The 16,092-nt window shown below is 38.8% G+C and overlaps 1 protein-coding gene across 2 annotated transcripts in view; it reads right to left on the bottom strand.

The window, feature by feature from the left end:
• LOC117397193 (zinc finger and BTB domain-containing protein 16-A) overlaps positions 1-16,092 on the bottom strand; it is a 91,130-nt gene that overhangs the window by 42,275 nt on the left and 32,763 nt on the right. For both annotated transcript variants that reach the window (XM_059009438.1, XM_034912777.2), the window contains exon 3: positions 6,486-6,583. In XM_059009438.1, coding sequence (XP_058865421.1) covers positions 6,486-6,583 — 98 coding nt within the window. The remainder of the gene's footprint in view (positions 1-6,485; positions 6,584-16,092) is intronic.

Below are 16,092 nucleotides of genomic sequence, written 5' to 3'. Positions count from 1 at the left end.
AAACACTAGCAAGAATCAAGATGGTGCTTAAACAAAAAAGGAATGAACAATTAGATCAGTGTCCCAAAATAACCCGTCTCCCTGTCTGTGTCTGATCCGCTATACTCCAAAATCCCGTCGGATGAAACTCCAGTTACGTGCCCCCTAAGATACTATTCCATCCCTTGATTTCATTTTGTATAACGTGCTTATGTGTATAATCCACAATAGAACAAACATCAATCTATTGATCTGTATCTCTCTGTGTACTACACAAGAGATATACAGATGACAGTACTAGATATACAATCATGCATTTTAGTACATTAAAAAAAGCACACCGGATTTTCTTTGCTGCATTTCTGCAGGATGGAGACAATGGAATTAGATCTGCATTGTAATGAAAACATACAGTGAGCCACCAGAGTACTGGGTAGATTGGGGGTGTCAACACTGTAGAAAGCCTGGACAACAGCACGGTGTGATCGCCCGGAAAATGTGAATGCTCAGTAGTCCTGTTCAAATCAGAGACGACAGCCCCTTTCTCTGTCAGTCTGGAGCCCAACGTGATCATGAGGTGCTGGCCCTGTAAACCTCAACAGGCACCGTTACAGTCGACTCAGAAAGACTGCTTTAATTTAACATTGGTATTTACGTGACAAAACCACCAACAAACCTGGTGTGAACAGCTTCAATTTGGGGCTGTTCAAGTGCCGTGCCTACCTTTGAAAAGTCCCAGTCCCTGTCCCACCCCCTATATCTCACGCAACCATTTTCACTCTTCCCCCCAAATCATTGTATAGCGTGAAGCATTTCACAACCAAAAAATGATCACTTCAAATAAAACGACTGATGGTGGTTGGACGAAGGGTGGTACGAAGGTTAATGAAAATGAAGAAAATAAATGTGAAGAGTTGTCAAGTACACCCAGCACAGAGTAGCCATAATTGAGAGGATATGCTTCCAGTGCTCATACGAGAGGGCACTGTCTGCATGACAAATGCATAGGGGGCGGGCTACTGATCCAATACCAGCGATTCATTACAAATAGGGTCCTCTTTTGCATTTTGGATATTTGCAGAGACTGAATATAAACTAAAGTGACCCCCCCAAATATTAGAAATTCTGGCTGACATGATGTAAGCAGCATTTAAATATCAACTCAACAGTTGCGAGTTTTCAATGTTTAAGACAATGGATCTGTGAATTTTTAGAATTTTTTTTTTAATTATTAAGAGGTTTAATGTTCGTTAAACCCACAAAAAAGAAAAGAAACTGAGCAAATCTGTTTAAATAAACTACTGAACGTCTCCTAATGGGTATTAAATTGTAAAACAAAAAGATACTGCAAGTCAAGCGCAGCTATGTTTTAGGTATAGTTTTCCTACGGCCCTTATCAATGGTATTATTGCTGTGCTGTGACTCTTGCTATAGGATGCAATGCTTTTAGCAGTTGTTACAACAAGGGTCCACAGGGAACTTTGTTTTTTTAATATTCCCCATGATCACGGAGATCAAACAATATCCGATTACACGCCAACTATCCTCCAAGTAAAATGCAGCCTAATGCTGGGCTGTAATCTTGTTTGCCTTTAAACTTGAGGCATGCATTCTGTGTTCCAAAGGGAATGAGAAGACGGTAGCATTCTGTGTTCCAAAGGGAATGAGAAGACAGTAGCATTCTGTGTTCCAAAAGGAATGAGAAGACGGTAGCATTCTGTGTTCCAAAGGGAATGAGAAGACAGTAGCATTCTGTGTTCCAAAGGGAATGAGAAGACGGTAGCATTCTGTGTTCCAAAGGGAATGAGAAGTCTGTAGCATTCTGTGTTCCAAAGGGAATGAGAAGACGGTAGCCTCCACTGTCTCATCATACCGTAAGTAGGCCTTCCGATAGCTTCCCAACAATTTTTCACCCTGAATCCGTAGTTTAGCAAATGGCTGGTGAAAGACAGGCATTGCCAGGGATCAGTTCAAACCACAACCACTGGAGCTTCAAATTCAATAAGGGTATATTAAAATATTAGTCAGATTGTCCTGACCACCATTCTTATATTCAATCTAACAAAAACCTGCCCCTGCCCCCCTCCCCCCCAACCCAACCCAAACCAAACATAAGGAAGCCTGTTTAATGAGAAGTTTTAATGATTTCAGAGTTGTTTTTACCCCCGACCTCATCATCTCTGCCAGACTTTTTTTTAATGAAAAAGATTTATGCCTGACGTAATTTTAAGTAAGAGCTTAATATACAACAACAGGTCAGAGAAAATATTATGGCTTTAAAATCAGCAGAGAGAAGCGAGGGAAAACAGCCAAAACAGGAGCTTGGGCAGTTTATATATCCCCTGTCCATCATCCCCAGCTAATGCTCTCCGGGAGAATGGGGTTGAGGGAAGGGCAGCGAGGGGCTTTTTAATTTTTTGTCGTTTATTTTTGTTTTGTTTTGCTCGCCCCACCCCCCTCCTCCTGCTCAACCTCTCTCTCTCTCTCTCTCTCGCTCTCTCCGAGTGTCTGCGGCTTGGCTTGCTGTCAGCTTTCATTAATTTCTGGTTTGGGTACAGTATGTTCCTGGACACACATCTGCGAGCGATCATAAACGCTCTGGAATGCTGGCAGAACATTCAGACCTGCCGGCAGCCGATGATGTCATCATTCTGAGGGAAAGGCTGGATGCCAGCCAAGTTTTGAGAACAGTGCTCTCACTGCCAGAGACACACAACAAGTGAGAGGTGCTTTTACTGTATGCACAGCTAAGGCCAAAGGTTTTGCACCACCCTATAGAATTAACTCATTTTACTTCATAAGAAAGTCGAATGAAACCTGCTGAATAATGTTACGTTAACATACTGAATTACATACCGTTTTGTAGTTTTTCATATACTTAAGGAAAAACTGGCACAAATTGAAAAATGTGACATTTCGAAATCTAACATGAAATACTGCACTACTATTATGACTTCCGGTACTTTTGCAGTATAATTTTGTAGTTTCTTTGATTACACGTTGCTACATAAAAAGATCTAAAATTATGTTAATTTAGTTTTGTTTAGTTTTTTATTCTTAATGAATGTCTCGATCCTAAAATTCTAGGTGATGCAAAACTTTTGTCCAGAGCTGCATGCAGTGTTGAGAGTAACAAAGCCAACAAACTCATAAACAAGCAAAGAAAATATCTCGAGCTCAAACAAATATATTTAAGATGACATTCCTGTGGGTCGTTAGGAATTAAAGGCACCGCCACCATTTCCTGTCCAGTTTGGAAAGTCCAAACCGCGACGGCAGATTCCGTCAGCTCCTTCGGTCTGTTATCAGAGATCGCCTCTCCTCCCCTTGAGGCACACCATTCCTGGAAAGCGCCAACTCAAACCTTGCATCTCGCTCATGGGAGGATTCTTAAAAGTGCATTGTGTGCTTGTTAGAAGGTGTGATGCTTTTCAAAAGGGGAGATTAGCCCGGTATTGTGACCCTTTTGTGATTGGGAGCTCAAGCTACACTTGAGAATAAAGATTCAAAACCAGGGACTTTGGAGGACATCCTATCAGGCTTTACCTCTAACTGTTAAAAACCTGATCAATGTGTGACACGAGAAAAAACTGAAAAGGAAAGAAACATTTTTAAATGTTTTAAAAGAAGCAATAAAAGAAACATATTTCAACTCCCCCAAACTGTACTGGCAATGAAGTTGTTTCTCTCTAATTACTTTCAGTATTTTATCTAAATATTAGCCAAGGCAGGAAATCACCAGAACCTGAATAAATAAATCCATCAATAAATAGATATATAAATAACAGATAGATATATAAAAAATCAGTATGCCAGGCTATTTTTTTTAGTTTTCTGTCAGCTATATGACATTAGGATAGCATCAAGCTGCCCTATTACTTTTGTAACAAATCACCAACCATTAGCACGCTGATCATAATGTTTACACATACTTCTGAAACGAACTGAACACCAGGAGTCAGATCATATAAACTAGAATGCTGCATTCATGAGGTTAGAGCTTCAATAGCTTGCTTGTGTTGACAATGACAGGCTTTTCATAAAACACCCAGGAAACTATTCTAAAACTGGGTCGCTGTTCGGCATCTGTTGAGTCATTAAATAAAAAAAAATAAAAAAAGAACATAAAACAGGATCTTCTTTTACATGTACCAGCAAGCACAACCTCAATGACACCGAGAGAAATGATAAAAACACATTTCTAGTCCAAAAACCTTGACTGTATTTTTTCCTTTTGTTTACAGCAATGAAAATCTCCCCTCCCCCCCCTCCCCCCTCCCTCCTCCCTCCCTCCCAATTTGTGAAATTTGGCGCAAGGCTCACTGTACATACTGTACCCACAGCTCTGGCATACAGCCCAGGCTGGCCTTCTGCCAACTCCACAATAACAAACACAGTCATTGCCGGCACAAGCAAGGGAGAGGAGGAGGAGGAGGAGGAGGGAGGGGGGGGGGCAGGGGGGCTGAAATGGTACACCGCAATACACACATAGAATACCAAACTGCATTCTTCTCTGCCTTGTCGCTAGGTGCTGGGTGAATGCTTCAGACACTTACTTACAGTTGCACTTTGTTAAAATAAACTCTGATTAGCACAACAGATACGGACGGCGTACCATAGCACAAGATAGGCCGATAAAGGGGTTTTCAGCAAGACTTATCGAGCCTTTGTACAGTAGTAGCCAGAGGGACACTATCAGCTGCAGCCACACACCTCTTAGAAAGGCGTAGTGTAAAGTTTCTGGTCTGCTCTATGGAGGCCTTTGAAAAAGGGTGCGCGCAATGTAAGGACTGGTAGCTGGAAGATTTTACTGTGTGAAGTCCCTTCAAGACAGCTACTGTAGGCAAAGCTAACTTTTACAAGAGAAGTGGGGACTTGTGTGAAGCAATACAACGTTCCTACTGCAAACCAGAACTCGTATCAGCTGAAGGGTTACAGAGCCAGCGGTATACGACAATTAAATAGAACGCAATCCTTTAGTTTGGGCAGGAGGAGGGAGGAGAAAGAGAACGGGGTGGAATTGAATTAGCACATGTTTAAAAGACCAGGGCTGTGTATTTACTTTACCCTTTACTCCTTACTTAAACAAGGTCTCCCCTGTTTGAAAGAACAGCTGTTTACAGTAGCGGTTGGAAACTGTAAAAGCAAGCTGAAGCAAGGCTTGGTATGGATGGCTATCTGTCAAAAGTCTACTTTGAAAAGGAGGGTGGGGGAGCTAAACTGACCTCCACAGGTGAGGCCAGTTCAAGGTATTTGTATTACCCACTATTAAAAAAAAAAACAGGTCTTAGAGAACATTACATGCTCCTACGAAATTTTGAAACATAAGCTTTTTTTTTCTTTTATAAGCCATTTCTAAAAGGGCATAGAACATGTGTTATATCAGTCCCTTTATAGGGGTGTTGCTGCTGTTTAAAACTCATTTAATAAAAGCATTTAAATTAAAATGCTATACTGCAACTAATGACAAACCATTGGTTTTGTATATTGGTTCCTCTAAAATCAGGAAGCAACACCTGCTGGCACTCCTGAGCTTACTGTGCATGCATGTGGATGCAGCTGCAGATTTCTAGGAGTGTTCCTTGTGCCTCGATTAAAACCCAGGATTAAATCCCGGGACAGCTACTATAACACTTTCATAGAAAACACTGACAAGGGCCCATTGGAAAAGCGAAAAACAAAAAAGGCACCCATTCATGCCAGTAAATGTGCTCTTCACTCATTTATTGGCTGATTTTTGAAATCTGCCACAAGGCTCCTGAAACAGAATCACCTCACATACACCACAGTGCAAGCGTTGGGTCTCAGATACTGTAAACTCAAGAGCATGGTGTGAAACGCCATCAATCACACCCACCCCCTCCCCTTCCACCACAGTCATTAAGAATGTTAACTCATGAAAAACGTATCCATCTTTCTCTGTTGGTGTTGCAAGGTTGGTAGGTATGTACTGTCGGTGCTGCTGGAAAAGTATCGTGTAAAATCAAGGAAGTGAATGATATGGACTTCATTTTGTTTTTAATGGTTTTCAAAGAGCTTGGGCCATCTAGAATGGGATTCCTGGATGTGGGAAAAAGCATGCCATCTGACTGGAGGGCTTAGGGGCTGTTAATTGCATGAATTGAAACGCAGAACAATTATACCACTTGAGAATATCAATTAATTTAGACTATTAATAGAATCAGACACCTGACTTAATGGATTATGTCATTTAAGTCACCCGAATCTGTATCTAATAAGCTTTGCTAATCAATGTCAAATACATAATCACTTCCTGTGCTGTAGGTTGCACGGTAGTGAGATTGACCTACAGCAGGAAATGATTGGGTACGAGAAGCAGCAGAAACCTGCATTCTATAGCTCTGTATTAGAAAGACACAGGAAAAAAATGAATGTCAAGCTGTTTTATCAGATTAACATGCAAGCTTTAAATTGAGCTCTTGCCATTTACTCAACTTACTGTACTGGTCTGAATCCAGAATGGACACACCTCCATTCGTGCTTACCTGAATGAGACAGCAGGTGCATCCTGAGCCGCAAACTGTCCAGGAATCTCTTTCCACAAAGCTCACACCCATAGGTCTTCATTCCACTGTGTAGCTTCCTGAAATCCAGAGGAGAACAGCAGCAGGGTTATTGAAACGGAGTTTAAGCTTTAACCAAAATCGAGAAACCTAGAGCTGACCACAGGAAAGCACTGCACAACTGTGGCTGTTCTAGAAGGATGGTTGCTTATTGAAATGTGCCTCGGTTATTAACCCAGAACTTTAATCATAACATACGCGGTGGTACTAATAAGAAACAGAGACGCGTTTAGACAAGAATCCAAAACACTGGCAGAAGTTCTACAGCATTTGCAGCAAGCGCAGAAATTGCTTTTCATATTTCATGGTCTTGTGTACAGGAATATCCCGTCGTAAAACACCACGATACAAGATCTCAGCATTACAGTGATCTTACAGCAAAGCCCTTCTTTGGGATTACAATCCTTGGGTGTTCTTATTCAATCCATTCTAAAAATTCCGCAGCAAGAAAATTCTACAAGCCATTCTGGAGCTAAACAATAAGACATTTTACAAAACCAGTAGAAGCAAGCAAAAGAACATTTAACTGTCAGGAACATTCTCTTCTGGCTTTTAAAAAAACTGAGGTAAACCAGGTAATTCTAAACAGCAGAGAAATACACCAGAATAATTTCAAAAGAGCAGCACCAGAAGATTTTCTAACTCATTCTGGTCATGTTTACACTGGCTCAAAGGTTGGTGCCTCAAGGGGATTGTGGAATCCAGATATCTGCATCCTACTTTTGTTCTACAGTAACCTTCAGTACTCAAAAACAGAACCCTTTGGCGCATTATACATACGACCCCCCTAGTCATCATTTAGAAGGTTACAGTTTGACTGACCGAACATGTTTCAACTAAGCTGTCATAAATGTGTTTTGCACAAATTGCCAGGATATAAATCTACTGATCAGAAACAGTTGAACAGCTCCCTTTGAACCTTTTTCGCAGTTTAAAATTAGCAATCTGACACACAAAAAAAGTGTTAAACTTAAAGAATATTTAAGAAACTCGTACAGCTACTTCTCTAAACTAATAGCAGTGTGGAGTAGTGGTTAGGGCTCTGGACTCTTGACCGGAGGGTTGTGGGTTCAATCCCCAGTGGAGGACACTGCTGTTGTACCCTTGAGCAAGGTACTTTACCTAGATTGCTCCAGTAAAAACCCAACTGTATAAATGGGTAATTGTATGTAAAAATAATGTGATATCTGTATAATGTGAAATAATGTATAATGTGATATCTTGTAACAATTGTAAGTCGCCCTGGATAAGGGCGTCTGTTAAGAAATAAATAAATAATAATAAATAACAGAATAATTTTACCATAGTAAAAAGCAAAACAGCACAACAAAAACAGCAAGTCAAAAGCCAAAGGAAACCACGATTTTGTATAGCAAGCTACTACATAAACACGCTGGGAAACAACATGCAACTATAACATTTTTTCCCCAACAGTACACACATAGCAACAAAAACAGCACATTTCATTTCATTAAATAATCTGCATCCCTTAAAACCCAATTACAACATAATTACCTAAACAGTTTCTCCATTAACCGCTCATTCACATTCATGTACACATGCTCGCTTGGGTACAACAGACGGTTGGGTCAACTGCGGTTCCAGTTAGTTCAACATTTCCATCAAAGGGTCTCTCATTAATAAGAACGAAAGTGAAATATTTGCCTCATTAATGACACGCCCCCCCCCCACCCCCGGCCGTCTGAAAACATACATAATCAGGCCTGTTTTTCAGCTGCCACCCTATTAAATTACATCTCTAATTAGAAAACTACAACCTCTATTGAAATACAGCAAACTGCAGCTGTGTCACGTAACACTGTCACCTGCATTTACAACAGTGTATTGACATGTTTGTTAAAAAGGTTATTTCTATTAGAGCTTCCAAGGTCTTTCAGGGATCTCAGATGAGAGTGGATTAAAAAACAAACAAAAAAAATCTGCAATAAAAGTGAATCAGGATAATTATAGAATCAATGCATAAACTACACTAAAACACGGGATAGTACAGATTAAAATCAGCTGATCAGAAAAAAGAATAAGTATTAATATCGCAATATGAAAATGTATTTTTCTTTAGCCTAGAACTTGTGAGGCAATTCAACTTCAAACTAAATAATACATGCATTTATAGTGGTAGGGCAATTTTCTTTTTATTAGCATGATAACACCATTCTGTAATTGTTCCCACATATGTAATTAGTCCTTTGTTGTTTTCTGTTTATGCCAAATAATTACATGTCACTAAATATTTATATAGACTTTGTTTACACAACTATTTAAAGTCTGAATTCTTTATGTATTAGTAACTGACAAAGGTTTTGCAAAAACATAGGATGTATTGTACTTTGAGCAGAATTCTGTAGCAGACTGAGCCAGTCCATATTTTAGTGTGAGTTTGATTGGGCCCTATTTAAAATTGCCAAATGAAGTTCGTGTGTGTCTCATTAAACTCACAACAAACCCTGGGATGGCTCAAAGTGATTTGCAATATTTCCGTCAGGGCCCCATACTAAAACCAAATCTTTAGACCAGAGAATACAGAATTTCTTTTTTTGCAATGTCAACAGAAGTTGAGTGGTTTCCTTTTTAACAGGAAGGAAAGCTCTTTTCACTCACAAAAATAAGTATATATGTTGTATTGAAGCGAAACTTTAGTAAACAATGGCCAAGGATTTGCTCACTCTGATAAAGGACAACCAAAAGGTGGGAGATGTTAACCTGGGACAAACGAAATACCAACAGTGTTGACCGAGACACGGGCTCCTTCATTTCAGACAAAAGAAAGAAAACAGCCCGGTGTCTCACCAGAACCGGCCCTGCACCAAATGAGAAGGGGATTAGCAGAGAACAAACACACAAAAGCAGGGCAGGAATAGAGGAATAGAGTAAAGCTGCAAGTGATTAACTAGGCCCGTAAACGCTCACAAAATACAGCCACTTCAAAAGGGAGAGCAAGTACTAGAGAGCTGGGGACAGAATACTATCGAGGCACAAACACCCCCAGGACAAGAAGGGACGTCCAAAAAGTGATTAAGAAAGTGAGTTAGAACATGTCATTAATAAATTAAATACTGTATATACTATTAGTACTCCAGTGACAGAAGAAATACAGACATTTTTAATAAGGTGTTACTTAAAGCCATTTATTACCCACGTTTGTGCCATTTATTACTTTAACTCATCATAAAATGCAGATTAAACTGATTATATTTTAAGCATTCGTATACGTTTAACAGAAGAAATCGATTCCTAGAACAGTAAGCGGATAATTAGAACGATAAATGATCGTATTTTAGATCTAGTTTTTGGTGCAAACTTAAAAGAGAACTGATGTTGCTGCATGGGGGCTGGAGATGTGTTTAACTAAAGTCCAATAAAAAAAATGCATGGAATGCAAGCACAGCCTTTAGATTACGCTGTTTGAATTTCACATTCATTCTACAAAAGGAGAGCTATTTAAAATAAATACTGTATTCCTGCATGTTTACTTAAGAACTCTACCCCGGCTAAGAGTAATATACTAGAAACATGTCGTTCAAATGGATTAACTGCTCCTACCGTTTTATATATTAGCCCTTCCTTTGTGCTGGACTTTATACTTTACTGTTCTGCTGATTGGTGGATAAAGAGCAGCCAACTTGGGAGGGAAAACCAATAGAGCCGCACAGTCATTATTGGTAATATTTTCTGACCAAGTAGCCGCAACCTTTCCCAGAAGTAATTGCAAATAAGCCTTTCATTTGTGTGAACTGCTGCAGTTCCTTTTGCCTTAACTCGCGAAACAGCAGATAGGCGGCTACTTGCGTCAAGCAGACTGACTGCAGCCATTTAGGCAGCTGACATAAAACTCTCTCGAGCCATTTACTCAGTTAATAAGCGACTTTGTCCGACAGTCAGTTTTGACAACGGCAATAAATTTTAAATTTATGTCAACAAAGCATATGTTGAACACCTCACTTCGGAGCTGGAGTGGCACACTGCCTCGTAAATCAGGCCTCTGTTCGAAATGAGAGTAGATTACAGGCCTGCGTTATTGAACTGTTACAGCAAGGCCCGTATAAAATGTGAACTTTTTAATTTCAGGCTGGCCCTTCTGCTATACATCATACTGGAGGAGTTCCCCTGTCATTAGGGGCTATGTACGTGGTCCCAGCAGGGCACCGCAGCAGCAAAACCAGTAATGAAGCATGCAAGCAGTTTGACGAGGGCCACTATACTGAAAGCCCAATTGTTTCAACTCCCGGACACTGGATTTGCTGCACAAGACAGAGAAACAAAAGAAGCAGTATTATTAAAAAAAAAAAAAAAAAAAAGGAATAATGATATAATACATAACACATGGCCCTGCTGATCTGTGGATTTTTAAAACTTAAAAATTAATTGGGAATCATTGATTTAAAAAAAAAATCTTACTTCAAAAGTGCTTTGTTATTTTAAGATGCTATTGGCAAATATTTAATAATTGTATGTACTTCTTAGGTTTGCAATTTAAAATATATTGTGCGATCAAAAATGAAATTTACTGGGCTGCAGTAAATGTTGCCATATTTTAGGTTTTGGAGATCTTTTTTTAAATTGTGATTGTTTGAATTATGCATTTGGTTCATATTACCTTACACAGAGCATTTCTAAATGTTGAATGTACAGTATTTAGAATGTATAAGATACAGTCTATCAAAGCATGTACACATTTAAATTACAATTTACCATTGGCCAAATCTAAACACGTTTAGGAAACGGACCAGCTGGAAGTTATGTGGAAGGTACCACACACACACACACACACATATCATAGAAAGTTCAAGAGCCCCTGAACAAAGCTAGATTAAGGAATTTGTACATGCCCAACGACACTGGACGGAGTTAGGATGGGGAACTGTGGCACATCTGTCAGTTTAGATGAATAATAAAGAGATTCAAGCTAATGTTCCATCATCTGATTATGAACTAGATTTACAGTACCACTGCATTCCAAGGTTCAGCAAACAAAATGTACGCCAGTTTGTGTGAAACGCACACTTAATTCAATTGTGTGTTTTCCATATCTATTCCCTATTAGGGCGCGCTTCCTTTTTTGAAATGCCATTGACCCCACCCACCCCCACATGTACTAACCAAGGTTTTGATGTGGTTTGATATCACTGTGCCATAAAACAAGAAGCAAACCAGCTTCGATGCAAAATAAAAAATAAAAAAAACAACAACTTAACCGCATCTGTACTCAAACTAAATATGGTGACAGGAAAAGACATTCTGTTCTGAAGATACGGAACAAATAAAACAGCTCTGTACAAATGTATTGTCATTCAATCTTATGCTGTATATTGCTATACTTGTGTTTTGAACTCTGAACTATAACATGTATACGCAACATTGTTATACTTTGAAACATCTGTCATTTTTTTTTTTTTTAATTTAGCATTCAGATGTAACCTCTTATGAAAAAGCTCTGAATGCTGGTTTTGAAATCAATTTTTCTACAAAAAGAAGGTGGTAAATGTTTCCAAAGCCAGGTTTTAAGACCATTAAAGTAAGTGGGCTGGATAGCAGTAGAGGAAATGGAACTCAAAATGGAATTCACGTTAATTCAGCCTGTCAATTGGCTTTCATGAAAGCTCTTATCATTCCCGTTACAAATGCAACGGTTGCACAGGCAGGTTAAAGGACAGCGTGATCTCATAAATCAGAACATTTTATAAAACAATGTATCCCTTTTGTAACCTGTTTGTCAGCAACTCATTTCTGCAGTAATGTGTACCCAGCACGCGACAATGCTGCACAAACCCTTGCAGTCCATTGTGTCCTAGCCTCATGTTTGCCTATCCTTTTGTTCCCGATCATTTTTTTTTTTAATTAAAATGTAGAAAATGCTGCTGAATTTCCTCGCAGCGCTGGCTGTTTATCAGTGTCATCCACCACATATCAATGACTCTGCTCTTCCCCCCTGCAGCAAAGCGTTTCATATGAATTCCAGCCACACTCTCACCAATGCTGCAAGCTCGTGCAGGGCATATATGAGCAGCGGGAAGAAAAAAGCTTCACCCTTTACTCTGCAATGTAGCCGTTATTTATTAGATTGAAGAATTACCACCTCGATTTGCCTCAAGGCGTACAGATAAGCTGGCGATGCTACCCAGTGTGAAAGGGGTTTTGTATTACATTTTCTAAACATTGATTTAAACCCAGGTTGGGAGTTAATTACTATTAATAATAACAATAATAAAACAACACTAATAATAATATTTATTTAAGTACCCAGTCAGAGTATCGCTGGCTCTTCCCACACAGAGACCGTCACGTCTGGTGACCCTTATCAAGGCTCTATAATGCACACAAAGCTGCACACATTCTATTATACTCCACAAGTCCCTTTTTATTGGGAATCAGCAAGCAGAACCAGCACCCATCAGCCTGAAACCTCCAGTGTGTTAGATGTATGGCCTGAGCCAAACTTCCTGAACAAGAAATGAACGTACCAGGACTTGGTCTGCTATTGGAATGAGGTATACAGTACGGAGTCCTTCAGCTCTGGATGGAAGCCCCTTGCAATGCTAAAAAAGGTATTCCCCTCCCCCCTCCAAGGTCTGCTATTTTCAGAATACTCTAGGTGGAATGCTTGAGTTATTTAATGTGGTAATGTAGATTTGTCCATTTCAGCTACATCCCCTCCACCACCACCACCACCAATTCATATTGGTTTCCCCTTGGATATGAAATGTTACCAGCATTATGAGTGGTGGCACTATAAAAAGATCCAGACAAGCTCTTCCTTTCCTATAAATTATGCATGGCTATCACCTTCAGTCAAACAGCAGAAACTTCAAGGATGTCTAACTTTAGAGCATAAAACAAGAAAGAAAGAAAGCAAGCATTCTTGAGTGTCTTGTATAATCTCACCTCACTATACAGTACACAGACACCTACTGAACCTTGAATCTAAAAATCTAAAGGATTACTGTATACGGAAATAAAAGAAATACTGGTGTCAGTTTGTAACAATACTATTTATTAACAACAACAACAACAACAACAACAACATGCGTTTAGGATATGAAAGCAATGAAAAGTCCATTAATCTTTTAAATATCAGTTTAATTAACTAAACAATGGAAGATTGTATTTCAGTAATCAAATCCTGTTTAAACCACTGGGGATCGAAATGAGATGAGGAGTTGAGGATTTAAACTACGCTGAAGCCAAAACATGATTCTTATTACTAGCTGACAGATTAGTCTAGAATCCACAATCTGCAACCCCGGTTTGCTTTTTTAAAATTATTATTATTTAAAAAAAAAAAAAAAAAATGTGAATAGATTCCAACTGTTTTGTACTTCTACAATTCAATTTTTATAAGCTTAGAGAAAAACAGAGGTAGACGAGAGAGAGAGCGAGAGAGAGAGAGAGAGAGGAGAGAGAATGTGACCCACATATTAAAAGGACAAGTACAGCACTATGTAACTCAAGAGGATTTCAGACTAAAATAACTAGAATGAGACGCGAGGTTTGCTGACAGGTCTAGTAGTCGTAGAGGTACTCAGCTGTTGCTGATGATTTTGTGCCCTGCGTTGCACACTTTATCTGCACAGTCATGCCCTCGATGTTTACCTCCAAAATGACATGGTGTAAAAAAAAAAACCATTTGTACCAGCCAGTCGGCTGTGATGACGGACGCTGTCAGGTAAGCAGAATAGAGAAGTGGAGGACTTTCTCCACACACTTCTCTCCAAATCTGCGTTGCTGTTATTTTATTTATTGCTATTATTATCAGCATCATCATCTTCATCGTATAGTACTAGAATAAAATATAGTTTGGCTGACAAGCAAAGCGGTCAGGCCCAGTTGCTATATAATAATCGTTTTCTTTCCTGTTTTTTTTTTTCAATGCTATGAAACGTTTTTCCGCTTACAAATAAGGCCGACTTGAGAGACAACATAAAGGGGGTCTATTGTAAAATATTTAATGGGGGGTCTATTGTAATAACCTTTAATGCAATTAATGATATTACTGATTAGATCATTAAATCTCTAGGGTTTGCTATTACAAACCCCACTAGCTTGACCTTGGCAATTTGATATTGGACTGTAACCTTTAAATACACAATCTTTCAAAACGAGAACCTTTGTTCAGGTTATATCATGACAATTATCATAACGACTGAGGAATTGGTTATACTGTGCATGCCTTATTATCACAACAGCTGTATATCTTACTACTGTGCTTCATGTATTGTGGCGTTTATATTGGTTTTCCCTTCCACAATGAGAAAGGAGAGGACAATAACATTATATTTTTCAAAAAAAAAAAAAAAATCAAAAACGACACAAAGCTAGCTGGAAATGTCATTTCATTACAGAGCATTCTATATATATATATATATATATATATATATATATATATATATATATATATATATATATATATATATATATATATACTGTATATTCTTTCTATCTTGTTTCCCCATTCATTCTGTAAAAAAATAAAACATAAAAAAATGAATAGCTGAAAGGTTTTTGTTTTTTTTTTAAATCACACTCTGCCATTGTGAGGATCTGTTCCTAGCCAGAATCAATCAGATATGCAATGGGATTCCATAAGCCAGCCTCAGGAACACACCTGGGGTCTGTGAAGACTGTCGCTGGGGCCGATTCAATTTGGACCTGCGCCCCCAAATACTGTCACGTCTCGTAGCAGATGCCATACCACAAAAGATTAATTAACAGCATACGGACAAGCGTGTGCGTCTCACACATTGAGACTTCAATATGTCTTGGGTTGCCATGGGGCGCACTCGATAAGGTTTCTGTGGGTATTCATCGTTTGCCCCCCCCCCCAAATTAAAAAGGTTAATTTCCTAATTTACTTCCCAAATAGCATATTCACATAACAGAAGAAAGGATAAACACTGTGGCAATAGTGTTAACTCCCCATTAAAGGCTTCATCCCACTATATCATCTATAACTTCACATAGGTCTTTAAAGTACAAATCCTTCATACCATGCCAATCTGACACAATGGCGATAACCTGTATTCTCTTTTAAAATGGTCCCTTACCATTAATATAAAACGAATACTTCACACATTAAATGTCCAAGCATTTGCACATTCAACCTAGTCCTACATACAGTACCAGCATTTTCACTCAAGGTCTTGTCTAGAAACTTTAGTATACTCCACTTGAAAAACCGGCATGGCTGAAAAAAAATAAAAATAATCCTTATTTGGAACTAACAGCCTTCACATTTATAAAACAGAGTAATGTTTTTATGACCCTTATTTTAACACATACCTGTGTACATTTCTCTTTTTTTCCTGTTAAAGCACTTATCTGCAACAGTGTCATTCGTGGTCATTTAATGTTTAAAGTAGGTCATTTATCTGAAGTAAACTTTTTTTAAATGTGACGGGAATTAAAGAAAATATGTTTCTACATTTGCATTGCATGCTGCATCAGCTAATAAAGAGTTTAATTGAATTCCGGGGATCAAACTTAATTCAAGGCACATGACACTAAAAAAAGAGCC

This window comes from Acipenser ruthenus, chromosome 39 (assembly GCF_902713425.1).
Source record: "Acipenser ruthenus chromosome 39, fAciRut3.2 maternal haplotype, whole genome shotgun sequence".
NCBI lineage: Eukaryota > Metazoa > Chordata > Actinopteri > Acipenseriformes > Acipenseridae > Acipenser > Acipenser ruthenus.
Note: the sequence above shows the minus strand (reverse complement) of the source record. Positions and strands in the feature narration are given on the sequence as shown.